Here is a 15,266-nt window from a genome sequence, read left to right as displayed (position 1 = left end):
CACACACACAGCGCAATCTGCTCTCACCCCTACCCCAGTAACACACACACAGCGCACACACACAGCGCCATCTGCTCTCACCCCTACCCCAGTAACACACACAGCGCACACACACAGCACAATCTGCTCTCACCCCTACCCCAGTAACACACACACAGCGCACACACACAGCACCATCTGCTCTCACCCCTACCCCAGTAACACACACAGCGCACACACACAGCGCAATCTGCTCGCTGTGTGTGTGTGTTACTGGGGTAGGGGTGAGAGCAGATGGCGCTGTGTGTGTGCGCTGTGTGTGTGTTACTGGGGTAGGGGTGAGAGCAGATGGCGCTGTGTGTGATACTGGGGTAGGGGTGAGAGCAGATGGCGCTGTGTGTGTTACTGGGGTAGGGGTGAGAGCAGATGGCGCTGTGTGTGTGTGTGTTACTGGGGTAGGGGTGAGAGCAGATGGCGCTGTGTGCAGATGGCGCTGTGTGCAGATGGCGCTGTGTGTGTTACTGGGGTAGGGGTGAGAGCAGATGGCGCTGTGTGCAGATGGCGCTGCGTGTGTTACTGGGGTAGGGGTGAGAGCAGATGGCGCTGTGTGTGTTACTGGGGTAGGGGTGAGAGCAGATGGCGCTGTGTGCAGATGGCGCTGTGTGCAGTATCACACACAGCGCCATACTGGGGTAGGGGTGAGAGCAGATGGCGCTGTGTGTGATACTGGGGTAGGGGTGAGAGCAGATGGCGCTGTGTGCAGAGGACGCTGTGTGCAGATGGCGCTGTGTGTGTTACTGGGGTAGAGGTGAGAGCAGATGGCGCTGTGTGTGTATGGCGCTGTGTGTGTTACTGGGGTAGGGGTGAGAGCAGATGGCGCTGTGTGTGTTACTGGGGTAGGGGTGAGAGCAAATGGCGCTGTGTGCAGATGGCGCTGTGTGTGTTACTGGGGTAGGGGTGAGAGCAGATGGCGCTGTGTGTGTTACTGGGGTAGGGGTGAGCGCAGATGGCGCTGTGTGCAGATGGCGGTAGGGGTGAGAGCAGATGGCGCTGTGTTTGATAGAACGGACCCTGCAAGGGTAAGAACTGTGCTGCTGTATCTTTGTCTTGTAATGCTTAGGCACCAAGTTAGACCTTTGTTTGTGCAACCTCCAAACAATAATGCTTACTTTTATAACCCATACCCACCAACCCAGTACAGCCAGAGAGAAACCACCCAACCATGAAAACTACCAAAAATCAGATGACAATCCCAATATAAATCAAACCATTTGAGAAGTGTCCAGTGGGGTACACTTTGTGTGATGGGCAAACACCTCCAGCTTACTCCTCCTCCCAGGGGTGCGGTTGATAAATGGCTGCTGCATCTAATTAAATGTCTCTTGTGATTAGGATAGGGATATACTCTGGAACATTCCCATTTGGCTCTTGTGATTAGTGTAGGAATATACTACTTGAGCCAGGGCTGTTGAAAATGTCTTACAATAATACACTTTTTTTTATCTGACCCCTGGCATTTTGTGCACGGTTGATTTCTATTGCTGTGTGACCCAGCATGCTGAAAAAAAACAGTCTCTAAAAAGGGGCCCGTATACCATTCATTGGCCTCATTATCACTCTAGTATGCCTAGCAGGTTGCAAGCATAATTGCAAAAAATACTTTTTATAACATGGTTCTCTGGGAATCGGCAAAGGCCACATGTGTGTTGACAATTGTTAGATCACGGTATGCTTTGTTTCCTTTTGCACATCACTTTATATTACTTTGGTGTTGTGCACAGAGGTCTGTAGCGAGACGCAGTGTTGGTCCATTGGTCGTGAGGCGGTGTCGGTCAATCGGTTGCTCGTGACGTGTTGTCGGTCCTTAGGCTGTGAGGGGAAAATCTGATTCCTGACCCTTGATACTCATTGCACAAACTCGCTGAGACCAATGGCCTACAGTCCAGTTACCAAGCCTTGCAAACGACCCAGATCCATACAGAGTGAACACAGATCATTCCAGGCAGCATGGGAAGAAGAGTACTTGTTTGTTGAATGGCCAAAGGAGAAAGCTACCTGTTTACTTTGCAAAGAGAAAGTAAATGTTCTTAAGAGATATAACCTGGAACGGCACTACAAAACTCGACACGCAAGTTATAGTGAGAACTTCCCATTGCACTCACAATTGCGTTCAGCAAAAGTGGCATTGTTAAAGCAAACACTTCTTTCCCAGCAGAAGCTCTTCCTTTGCCAAATGAAGGAATCTGAGGCTGTTGCAGAAGCATCATTCAAAATATTCTACCTGCTTGCCAAACATAAGAAGCCATTCATGGAGGAAGAGCTGGTGAAGAAATGTTTCCTTTCAGCAGCTGAAATTTTGTTTGAAAACTATAGCAACAAATCCAGCATTTTAAAAGAAATTGGTGCATTACAGCTATCGGATTCCACTTGTGCACGCAGAATAGAGGCAATGGGTGAAAATATCCAGGAGCAGGTGATCAAAGCTGTCAGAGAGTCACCGTTCTTCAGCATTGCCATGGATGAGACCACAGATATAGGCGATGTGGCCCAGTTATTAGTTTGGGTGAGGTATTTGGACCAATCGCTTCATCCCAAAGAAGAGCTCCTGTGCCTTCTACCACTGCACGGGCACACAAGAGGAGAACATATTCTGGACAGTATCTGCAACTACTTCGAAACACATCACATGCCACTGGACAGTCTTGTTAGCATCACAACAGATGGCGCCCCTGCTATGGTAGGCCATGACAGAGGCTTTGTATCTTTGCTTAAAACCAGGAAGTTCTGTGTGCAAAATTAAAGCATGGAGAACTGAATAACGTCCTAAAACTTGCAGTGAAAATTGTTAATTTTATTCGTGCCAAAGCCCTTAACCATAGACTTTTTAAGGCTATGCTGCAGGATTCTGAAGCTGAATATACAGACCTCTTGATGCACACTGAAGTGCGATGGCTAAGCAAAGGGAAAGTTCTGGAGCGGTTCATTGCTTTGCTTCCTGAAATTGAACACTTTACAAACAGCAGAGGTCAAACATTCCCAGAACTAATGGATGTGAAATGGCTTTTAATGCTCCATTTTCTTTCAGATCTATTTTCACACTTCAATGCTCTTAATTTGATGCTGCAAGGCAAACAACAGCCTGTGTGGTCCATGATGAATGGTATTTACTCATTTGAAAGTACGCTTGTGCTATTCAAAGAACAACTGGATGTTGCTGACTTCACCTACTTTCCAAAACTGTTGGCTGTGACTCAGAGGTTTCCAAATGCACAAGAAATGCTGCCAACGCTAAATCTTGGTGCATGTCTTGAGGAAATTTCTGGGGAGATCAAAAGGCGATTTTCTCAATTCAGAACCCTCACCCCCCTGTTCAGGCTGGTTGAAAACCCCTGGATGGTGAGTGCACGAAATCTTGATGCTGTTGAACTTATTGGTGTGAAAAGACCGCAAGCACAAATGGAGCTGATAGACATGCAGCACAACTCAGCTCTCGAAGCATCTTTTTTGGGGCAGGCACCAGAAGAATTCTGGAACACTGTGCCTTCTGACAAATTTCCTGTTCTTTTTACAGTGGCCCAGAAAATAATTTGTATGTTTGGGTCAACATATGTTTGCGAAAGTTCGTTTTCCACAATGGGACTTTTGAAGAGTAAATTCAGAAATAAGCTAACAGACTTACATCTGGATCAGCTCTTAAGGCTTGCCGTTTCAGACATAATACCAGATTACAGAACACTAATAGGAGACATGAAGTGCAAAATAAGTTCTTAGTATGTCTTCCTTTGACATACCTATTTTCCAGACTCCGAGAAAACTGTGCTGCATTGGGCCTGTGCTGAATATCCTGTTCACAAGGATTACCATGCCATGCCTCTTAAGATTACTATTGTCTGATAATAAAAATGTCTTTCAAAATGTCCTCTTTGTAGGTTTGTAGTTATACCTGGATTCAAAATGCAGCATTGTTTAGCAATGTTTTGAAAAAGGGGGCGGGGTGGTTGTGCCCCCTATAAGCCCCGCCTCCCCACCCCGCTGTCACTTCTGTGCGGCCCTCGGCCGCAAACCATACTGCAATTTTGGCCCCCGAGAAAAAGTTTGTGAGTACCCATGCTTTAGAGGTTGACTAGTTTGTGGCATTAGTCTAATTAAGAAGGAGGACGCATTTTATTTTCAACGTTATTATACAATCAGAAAGGACTTGACAATGTAATTAAGAAGTGGGACACATTATATTTTTAACAGTATTGTACAATCAGAAAGGACTCGACATGCCTATCCCACGTACAGACATTTCAACAGTCATTGCCTGTAACCCATGCTCTGTCCTCTCCACGTCTTACTCTAGCCATCCCTCTCCACCATCTGCATACACTATTGAAGCACCCTGTTCATACTACCTTCAATCTATTAGTTTCAAGATTTAGGTTCTTCTTTGTACTAATAACTGCACAGATTGACCCCTCGCTACAAGAATTCTAGTTCAAAAGGCCCATTTTGATCTCACGCACCCCAGGAATTGTCATCCATTGAAAGGCCAACAACCATGTATTGCTAAAATGTTAATTTAGCATGTAAAAAGTTACAAAGACAGGACATTCCAAGACTTGTTAGCCCATGAATTAGTCATAGGTGCTGCAACTAGTCATAGGTGCTACAACTATTGTTCCTGTTGCATGTAATCTGCAAACTAGCTGCATTTACCATGCGATCCATCACAACCCTGCCTTGTTTAGACTTTCTAGAGTAATCTCGAATCCTTTAGGATTATACATTTAGGACTGTCTAGTATTGGGTAGCACAGCACTCGAGTGGTGTGCTCCAGGAGCTCCATCTAAACAGAGGATAGACGAAGGGTTAATTTCACAATTAAACTTTCCCCAACGTAAGTAATAAACCCCAATGAGACAAAGTGTAATTCTTTATGATTCCTGGGCACAAAAAGTAATCCCTTGCCACATAGACGCCTTTTAGGGGTGGCCAGGGGTCACAGTTGCCACCCCTGGCTTGCCATTTGCTACCTGTGGCACTGCCCTTGTGACTTATGGCCTTAGAGGTGGCAAATATAGTGCCAGAAAGACAGTGGCAGCTCGTCCTCACGAACGTCAGTTGGGGCTCCACTCTCTTTGTTTTCTGTCAATTGTTATCACACTAATAGTGAATAATAATATATTAAAGAGTATATATAATATATAATACTGTATTATTCACTATTAGTGTAATAAATCTTGAGTACAATTAGTAGGAATATGCCCTTCCATGGCAGCTGAGGTAAGTAAAAAAAAAAAAAATTGAATGCATGATGTGTGCCTGCTTGTGAGAGTGTGTTTATTTAAGCGTGTATGTAAAGTGTGAATTTGTGTGTATGTGAGTGAACGTGGAGGTCAAAGGGCGTGTGTGGTCACTTCAGATACCACTGGCATTTCAGGGAATTGACGTCAATGCCTGGCCATCCAGTGGGTCTCTTCCAAGCATTCAATTATCAATACCCCTTTCGGTTACACGTCTCCATGTGTAATTCCTTTAACAGGTGATCTTAATTTATTAGCATTTACTGACAGTATCATAGCAATTTATGAGCAATATATAGAGTGTTCCGCAGTTCTCATGTAGTGAATGGTTTCTGATAGCACTTCAAATAATCTGCAACTTGGAGTGAGGTTCACTATGTGGAACTCGACTCCCCCAACCAACTCCCTATCAAATAATTTAAGACAGCTATGCAACATGATCACAAAATTCACCAGTGTAAATGTTGAATGACAAAGTGGTCCAAATAAGCACACCTATTGCCGTATCAAATTCCATGTCGTAAGCAAAGGATTCATTTATGATGTGGTAATTCTCAGGGGAAAATGATACATTCCTAACTTTGAGTATTGTGCTTTTAAGGTTACTAAACACCTTTGGACGCAGTTAAGACAAAGGGAGATCGAAGGTAAGTACATTATTTATATAGTAAAACATTTTTTGCTGTAAATCATTCAGCTCTGACAGAGTGCCACTACTTAAAATAAATACTTGGGGTTGAAATTCGCAAACATTCCCTAAAGAAAAAATTAGCACCAATCAAAATGGCAACAGAACATACAAATCGTCAGGGCTCTGGTGTAAGATTCGACATATTAACAGACGAGCAAGAAAAAGCATACAAAAGCACAACGGGCCATATGTACAAAAATCAAGAATTGCCATTTCCAAACTACAATTCTCACCAACTCGCCATTAGGAAATCACAATTTCTAATGTAAGAACATTTACATCCAATAAATTGTGATTCCTAATGGGCCACAAATCGACCTACTTCATGAATATTAATGAGGTAGGTCACAGCTTGCCACCATTGGGAATGATAGCCATCACAGGGATGGTGGCCTGCTGGGGTCAGAAGGCCACCATGCCTGTGACTGCTTTTGAATAAAGCATTTTTTTTTTATGCAGTCCGTTTTCTTTAAAGGTGCATTTAAAAAATAGAAAGTGAAACTTTTAAGTATAATTTTTAAGAGCAGGTGTGGTCCGTGCGGCAACCGCCTGCTCTTAAAAAATATTTTGTTTTTATTCTCAAAAGGGAGGGATCCCGAGCTAATCCTTTCCCATTGGCGAATGGTTACCACAACCTTTTAGTAGTTGGTGAAAAACAAGGAATTCTTTGCAACCATAATTAGGTCGCTAAACATTAATACATACCACTGCGGTTCAGTAGTTGGAAGGGACACCCTACACATGCATCTTCCAAATACTGAATCGCTAATCCAAATTACGATTTGGCAACAGATTACGGAATCGTAATTTGACATTGGCACATTCCAAAATGCGTTTTCCAGTCGTAAATGGGCAGATTCAGCCAGTTTGCGACCTCAAAAAAGCTTTGTACATTTGGCCACGGACGTCAGTTAGGGCTCACAAGGGGTCGCAGCTGCGACCCCCAACTTGCCCCTTACAACCTTTGCGACCCCGGGCCTCTGAGATGGTAAAATCAGTAGCAGGAACACAGGGGCAGCTCGTCCTTAAGGACGTTGCTTGTGGCTCCACATCATTGTTTTCAATCCATTTTTTTAATACACTAGTAATGAATAATAATATATTATTCACTATTAGCGTAATAAAAAATGGACTAGCTGGAATATGACCCTCCTTGGTAGCTGAGGTAAGTAAAAAACACAATTAAATGTATAAAATATAGTGTATTTAATATAGTGATGGCAGGTGAGAGTGTGTTTATGTAAAAGAGATTATGTGTGTATATGTAAGCAGGTGTGTGTGAGTGAAAGTAAAGATGAAATTGTGTGTGATGTCACTTCCGCTACCCCTAGCATTTAGGTGAACGGACGTCCATGCATATGGCCCAAAGTTTCTTCCCTAGAAATCTTTTTACTAGTCACCCTTCTTCGTAATTCCCTGGGAATCTCTTTAGTAGTCAATCTTCTTCGTAAATCTCTGGTAGCTGCGCAAACTCTGCTAGGAGGAGCAATAAATGAAGGCAGCTCTCGTTTTAGGTGATTTTGATAATGGAGTGCTGTATATCAGGCCATACATGTTCAGCGTGCGGAAGCAAGTTGTGCAAGACTAATGCTGTCATTACCACGGGACTCTAAAAATGTTATTTCCCTCCCTGGATTTACAACTACTGGGAGTCATGGTAATTTCTGAGGGGAGGAATAACATGAGTTTTGGTATTAACATGCAGATATTGTTAATTGCTCTGCCAATTTCTATTTGTGTATCACTATCCCAGCGCAAAACGTCAATATCTTCAGGTGGAACAACAACTCCTAATTCCGACGGGCCTGGTAACTCTGATTACTGGGCCCTTTGAAATGAAGGGGCTACTCGTAATGAGGTCCTAAGAGGCAAAGGGAAAGCGCTGGTACTCGATAAACAAATACTGCTGTCTCCTCATTCTCGAAAGCTTAGAGTATATCAGAACATCGCCACCTCCAATTCCAGCTTATAAAGTGCCTCAATATGCAGCTGCTTAGGAAGTCTGTTGTCACACTAAACCCCGAAAATAATACACAAACATGGCACTACACGTTTGCTAAGCAACTCTGGGTAAAATGTATTATATATGTTTATGAACGAACTTTTTTTAATTGAAGGTCAGCATGTAGCATAGATAACCGTTTTTGGTGATGCAGGAGAAGAAAGCCCAGAACAGCTCCTATTTTGTAATGTTTTTTATTAATCACGCAAATAAAGATATAATTCATTCTCTCAAAACCCAAGCTGCCATAATCAAAGAACAATCTAAAATACTTATTGTTGGTGAATGTTAGTGATGCAGAAATGGGGTCCTGTACTTTTCGCTTCACTAGATGGCCCTTTCAACTGCTTCGCTGACAGTGTTCTATCTTTGAAGCAGCACTATTTTGGTAATACGTACTTTTTGCAGCTACAGAAAAATTAGAGGGGTTTCACAACGAACAGCTCACACTTGCAGAAAACAGCAGGATGTTTTCACGTGAAAACAAGAGATTGGACAATAAGCTGCTGAAATCTAGCTAGGCACAATATTCTTCTGTATCCAGCCCTTCGCAGCACTCACCTCTTTGATGAACCGGTAATCATACATTGTGGATTCCTCTGGAAGTGGGACAGTTAAGGACTTTTCAGGTGGATCAACGGGGTCAAGGATTTTAAACTTCGTTCTTGTCTCCTCACTGAGTGGTCCAGCAACTATTTCTCTCAGTAATTTGTCAAACCTGAGCCTGTCATCCTCTCTGCAGCTAGCTCCAACTGACCAGGTAAGGGAAAATATGAAAATACCCTGCAATAGATAATAAAGAGAGCGCATCACCTTTTTGTGCAACATCATAACGTTTGAACTGCAAATGCTGAACACACCAAATAAAGTCAGATATACATTTAGCTCAGATTGTGTTGTCTCATGTTACATTGTCCTCCACGTAGAGATCACCGAACACGCTGGAAGGTATGTTGTCACAATCACTTACCAGAAATTATTTATCCCTTGGAGATTGGTCACCCACAGTGAATAACCCACTGGCAGCACAGGTCAGATCCGAAAATGGAATTAACTATAAATGGATGGTACCAGGCTACTGTAGCTTCATTGGTCACTGCAACAGTATGGTGTCCTGCCCTAGCAATATCTTCCATTAAAGAAATAGTAGAGCGTCAGCAGCATCCTAGGAAAGGAAGGTTTCTTGGACATCAGCAAGCAACATAAAACTTACTTGTATGTGTTTGACACCGTGATGGGTAAAATATTTGATTTCTAAACCCTTAACAACGTTGCTTGCTCTCGGATCCTTCTGGACCAAACTTAAGGATCGCACAGTTGAAAGATCAGGCTTGTATCATGCACAGTGCTGTAAAGAGCGGGATTCAGCAATATTCCAGATCTAGCAGCTCTTATTGAGCTGGATTCTGCTCTGAATGGCCCCAGTGAAATGTGCTGACAAAAGGACACATTCAGCAGTACCCACACACTTTGCTTTAAAAGTAGGACCTTCGACGGAGTGAGGGAGGTCTCCTACTTTCAACTCTAATTTGGGTCACCATAAGTGCTTCTCCAACAGGATCCTCAGCACTCCTTTTGTTCGGTTTTCATGCTAGATGGGACGGACTATCTGGAGCTTAAAACCCTGATATCAGTGGCATTAAAGAAACAAGGACATCCATCTTGCCACTTCCCAAGTGCTTAAGAGCAGATATATGATTTAACGTTAGTCTTCAACTTTTCCAAGGTCTGTATCCAAAAGATATGCAAGCACTGCTAGAATGTATTCATCTCAGAGCACTGAACGATTGAGACAAAAATAAAAAGGTTCTACATATATGAAGGGCAGTTCGCCAGGGTGCTGCTGTTTGATGCTGGTTCTTAACTCACTAAGCTATATTTCAAGGATCGTAACTTGGACCTGCAGACATCACAAAGACCTCTGAAAAAAGCAGCAACCAACTGAACTAGCTACATGAAAACAGAAGTGTGAGACATACGTGTTACAAGCTATATTTTGCAGCAGGCAAAACCTAACTCCTCTATGCTATTTAATTATAAGTTCACACTGCGACTAGGTTGCACACAGATCTCCCCAACAAGTGCTTTAGTCATCAAAGTTGTTACCACTTTATACTCTGGAAGTTGCTTGATACACAAATGTCTTTGTAGCAGGTACTTTAACCCATATGATATTAACATGTTTGTCACCAAGTAAATAGGCCAGAACAGATTTACTATCACACTGTATTGGTTGGCAGTTTCTTTGGGGCATGTAAATGGCTTCCAGTCTCTGCTTCTCCTGACTCTGCTTCTCGTGTTTATGCCCCCTTTCGGCTGACCCCTCAGCCCCTGAATATTTGGGATACCGAAGTAAATCGCTTTTATTTCCAGGGCTGAGCCTACCACAACGTGTATCAGATTGAATAAAGGGGTTCAAACATTATTACAGGAAGAAACGGAAGAAAATAATTGCTTATTGTACTGCGAATTCAAATAGGCAACTAGATCAATAAGGTTATCAACGTACATCAAACCCGAATGGCTCCATTTTCGCCTTTCAGTTATTTGAGCATTTTCCTTCGGCGCTTTTGAGTTCCAAGCAAAAGAAAATGTGCCCCTGAGAATGCACATGTTATGTATATTAATTCATGTGTGCACACTGCCAAAAGCTTGAAAATGAAAAATATATATTCCCATTACCTTACTTTTTCCAATTATATTCCTATAAAAATATTGCAGAGGAATTCCATACAGTCACGTTTGGAGAGGCTATAATGCAAAATCAGAGATTCAATGCTGCATTGTACATAGGTGGACAGGTCTTGACTGACCACTCCGCTGACGGATTTGCCGGCTGGGAAAACATGCACAAAGAAACGGGCCCTGGCCAGGATGGAGGGAGTGGGGTTAGGAACACAACGCACGTTGCCACACACAGCCATCATTAGGGTTTGTGTACAAAAGCCTTCTAAGATACACCATCCGTCTACAATTCAAACGTAGAACAATTGTAAGGAATATGAAATATGCATAAAAAAACAGTGGGTTTTATATAAAGGGGTACATGTTTCTTCATAAATACCCTACCACTCAGTAGCATTAATCTGTGCAATGTGCTACTATGAGAGTTTAAATACAGAACCTTCACACCTGAATGCCAGGGCTGCGGTTAACCAAGGTCTGTCTACACTGCCTACGATCCGTAGCAGACCTTGTCTGAAGCAAGTGCCAATGTCCTTGAAGATCTTTCTTATTGGTCTGAACGGCCCTTACAGCACAATGCCCGATTTGTATCACCGGAATGTGTGAGAAAGAGGTTCTCATGACTATGAGGTACGGGGTGACCTGTAGCGCATAAAGATTTGTAACAATTAAACTTGCATACAGAATCTACTACCTTGATCATGAGCAAAATAGGTAATCGACACTACTAGAAATATAGGGCATATGTAAAATATTGGTGAACTATTGAAAATACGTATGATAAACACCAGCATGACATTATAATCAGTGACAATGGGATTAAGCAGCAGGAGAGGACCAGGTTATGCAATAAGGCTGACTAAATTAAGTGGCCTGAAAAAGCAATTTATGTGTCAAAACGCAGTACATTTTCTGATACTATTACCTAAATATTTTGTCATTTTACACGTTAACATTAATTGGGCAAAGGTTTCACCTGATTAGTACCAGTTTACAGCAAAAAGCAACAGAAAAGGTAAACAGTCAGCCTCTGTGAAGGCCCTTACACTGCATAGCAACACTGTGCACACAATAGAAAGCAACACCAACTTGTAATCCTCATTTACTAAGGAATTAGTAGAGGATGGTCACAATGTGGAGACCCCATAGAACAGAAAAGGCTGATCTGAAAGCTCACTGTTTGACCTGACGGCCTTAGGGTGGTCCCCCCCTCACCCAACTTTTTGCCTGCCTCCCTCCATTTTCTGAGCTCGTTTTTGCTAGCTTTACGATTCTGTGCACTAAACCACTGCTAACCAGTGCTAAAGTGCTTATGCTCTCTCCCCCTAACATGGTAACATTGCCATATTCAATTTACTTATAAGTCCCTAGTAAAGTGCATTACATGTGCCCAGGGCCTGCATATTAAATGCTACTTGTGGACCTGCAGCACTGATTGTGCCTCCCACTTACGTAGCCCCCTAACCATGGCTCAGGCCTGCCATTGCAAAGCCTGTCTATGCAGTTTACGCTGCCACTTCGACCTGGCAAGATTAACCTCTTGCCAGGCCTAAACCTTCCTTTTTTATACATAAGGTAGGCCCTATATGAATCACAGGGCAGGGTGCAATGCATGTAAAAGGCCTGACACATACTTTTAAATTTTACACGCCCTGGTAGTGAGAAACTCCCAAATTCGTTTTTTCAGTACTTCAAGGCCTATCTCTCAATTAGGTTAACATTGGGATTACCTAAATACATTTTATAAGTGTAAATCACAATCTGGAAGAGATCAGTTTGCCAAGTTTGGTGTCTCTAGACTCACAATCTAAAATCACAGCTTAAGGTTAAGTTTAATTTTAAATTGCAGTTCTGAAAATGCCACTTTTAGTACTTTACCGTTTGGTGCCTACTGCCTGTCTTCAATACATGTCTGGGGTGGGGTGACAGTTGGGCTTGTGCATTCCCTCTAGACAGCCGCACACAAACGGAGCTTAGGTGTGATTGATAAGCCATCTACATCCTGATGCGCCGTCCTGGGCAGGATAGGCTGATAAATCTGAAAGGGCAGTGTTCCGCCACATACAAAGAGCTACATAACCCCCTGGGGCGACTCTGGAGCCAGGGTAGGAAAGGAGGGCCTCTGTGCATATCAAAGACCCTTCTTTGTTGTCTCCCCCACTTCAAAGGCACAACTGGGTATAAGTAATGGACCTCTGACACCACCAAATCAGTACACTTCTGGACCTGTGGATGCTCTGCCAGGAAGAAGGACTGCTGTGCTGCTACTAGGACTGCCACTCTGCTGAGCTGCTACTCCGCTGGACTCCTGCTTTGCTGTGCTGACCTACTGCCTGCTGCTCCCTTGCGTGGGTGAGAAGGACTGGACCATCATCACCTGAATCCAACACGAAAGTGACTCCAAGGGCTTGCTATCCTGCCTCCTGTTCTGAAGTCCCAGGGAGATCAAAGAATTCTGTTCACCTTGCAACAGCACCTGGACTTTGCTTGCTGCAACTCTTGTCCAGCTAAGAGGTGCCAATCCTGTCCTGCGCCCTTGGAAGTGGGTATAAAGTGTTTCAATTATAAAACCTATGCATCGTCATTTGTTGTGCCAGTCAGAACTGATATATCGCTGCTTCCCCGCTGCCACCAAGGATGAAGATATTGCATTGCCGGCAGCGCGGCTCCACCATGACGCATCACCTTCATCAGAAAGGAGTTAGATAACGACACATTTCAGACTGTGCAGATCAGCGCAGACACATCTCCTCAACTGATCCATGTGTTGGGTCTTCGACGTCAACTTACTCTCCTCACAAGGTACTGTTTGAAGCGGGCCAACGCTGGTCCCTGTTTCCAATCTGCGCTCCATCACAGGCAGCCCGAACTCTTGGATTTATACAGGTCAAGTGCAACAGATGTTCCAAGTTGGCACTTTATGCTTGGTTTTTGGTTGGCAGTCAGGTTACCCTCTGTCCAAGCAAAAGCCCTCACTCTAGTCAGGGTAAGTCACACACTATCCAAGATTATCCTGTGCCCACCCTCTGGTAGCTTGGCACGAGCAGTCAGGTTTAACTTAGAAGGCAATGTGTAAAGTATTTGTGCAATAAGTCATACAATACCACCATATAACACCACAAAAATACACCACACAGTGTTTAGAAAAATATATAATATTTATCAGGATAATTGTAGGTCAAAAAGAATAAAGATGCAATGGAAAATTGTAGAACTATCACAGGAAAGTGATATAAAGTGTCTTAAGTCTTTAGAATGCAATACAGTGTCTTTCAAGCACAAAGTACCTGGTTTCTGGTGGAAAATCTCCTCAGAGGGCCACAGGAAAAGGGATGCGTGGAAAAAGGGGTGTGTGCGTCGATTTCTCCTCAGCACACAAAGACTTGCGTCGTTCTTTTCCACGCGGGGAAGTCGGGCGTCGTTTTCCGGCGCGCAGACAGTCTCTTTTTGTGGATCGCGGGGATTACCAGATGTCCCGGGTCTGTGCGTGGATTCTCCTGCTTGTTTTCCGGCTGCGCGTCGTTCTGCGGGGCTGCGCGTCGAAGTTTCGATCTCACGGTAGGCGTCGCGTCGATTTCTCCTTGGAAGTCGGGCGGCGTTGTCCTTGCGAGGCCGTGCGTCGAAAGTTTGGTCTCACGGCAGGCGTCGCGTCGATTTCTCCTTGGAAGTCGGGCGGCGTTGTCCTTGCGAGGCCGTGCGTCAAAGTTTCGCACTCACGGTAGGCGTCGCGTCGATTTCTCCGGGAAAGTCGGGCGGCTTTGTCCTTGCGAGGTTGTGCGTCGAAGTCTCGATCGTCCCGAGGGCGTCGCGTCGATCAGCGTCGGTGTGCGGCGTTTTTCTCGCCGCGAAACAAGCTGTGCGTCGAAATTTTCGGCGCACGGAGCGTCCAAGTGAAAGGAAGAAGTCTTTTTGGTCCTGAGACTTCAAGGAACAGGAGGCAAGCTCTATCCAAGCCCTTGGAGAGCACTTTCACAGCCAGACAAGAGTTCAGCAAGGCAGCAGGGCAACAGCAAGACAGCAGTCCTTTGTAGAAAGCAGACAGGTGAGTCCTTTGAGCAGCCAGGCAGTTCTTCTTGGCAGGATGTAGTTTCTGGTTCCGGTTTCTTCTCCAGCAAGTGTCTGATGAGGTAGGGCAGAGGCCCTGTTTTATACCCAAATGTGCCTTTGAAGTGGGGGAGACTTCAAAGAGTGGCTAAGAAGTGCACCAGGTCCCCTTTCAGTTCAATCCTGTCTGCCAGGGTCGCAGTAGGGGGTGTGGCAGTCCTTTGTGTGAGGGTAGGCCCTCCACCCTCCCAGCCCAGGAAGACCCATTCAAAATGCAGATGTATGCAAGTGAGGCTGAGTACCCTGTGTTTGGGGTGTGTCTGAGTGAATGCACAAGGAGCTGTCAACTAAACCTAGTCAGACGTGGATTGTAAGGCACAGAAGGATTTAAGTGCAAAGAAATGCTCACTTTCTAAAAGTGGCATTTCTAGAATAGTAATATTAAATCCGACTTCACCAGTCAGTAGGATTTTGTATTACCATTCTGGCCATACTAAATATGACCTCCCTGCTCCTTTCAGATCAGCAGCTGCCACTTCAATAGTGTATGAGGGCAGCCCCAATGTTAGCCTATGAA

At 44.2% G+C, this 15,266-nt stretch overlaps 1 protein-coding gene across 2 annotated transcripts in view; it reads right to left on the bottom strand.

Annotated features, from left to right (window-relative positions):
- Nucleotides 1–15,266, bottom strand: part of DNAH7 (dynein axonemal heavy chain 7) — a 1,158,398-nt gene that overhangs the window by 633,293 nt on the left and 509,839 nt on the right. For both annotated transcript variants that reach the window (XM_069225862.1, XM_069225863.1), the window contains one exon: nucleotides 8,522–8,743. In XM_069225862.1, the coding sequence (XP_069081963.1) occupies nucleotides 8,522–8,743 (222 nt within the window). The remainder of the gene's footprint in view (nucleotides 1–8,521; nucleotides 8,744–15,266) is intronic.

The sequence above is a fragment of the Pleurodeles waltl genome, chromosome 3_1, assembly GCF_031143425.1.
Source record: "Pleurodeles waltl isolate 20211129_DDA chromosome 3_1, aPleWal1.hap1.20221129, whole genome shotgun sequence".
Lineage (NCBI taxonomy): Eukaryota > Metazoa > Chordata > Amphibia > Caudata > Salamandridae > Pleurodeles > Pleurodeles waltl.
This window is presented reverse-complemented; position numbering and strand designations above follow the sequence as displayed.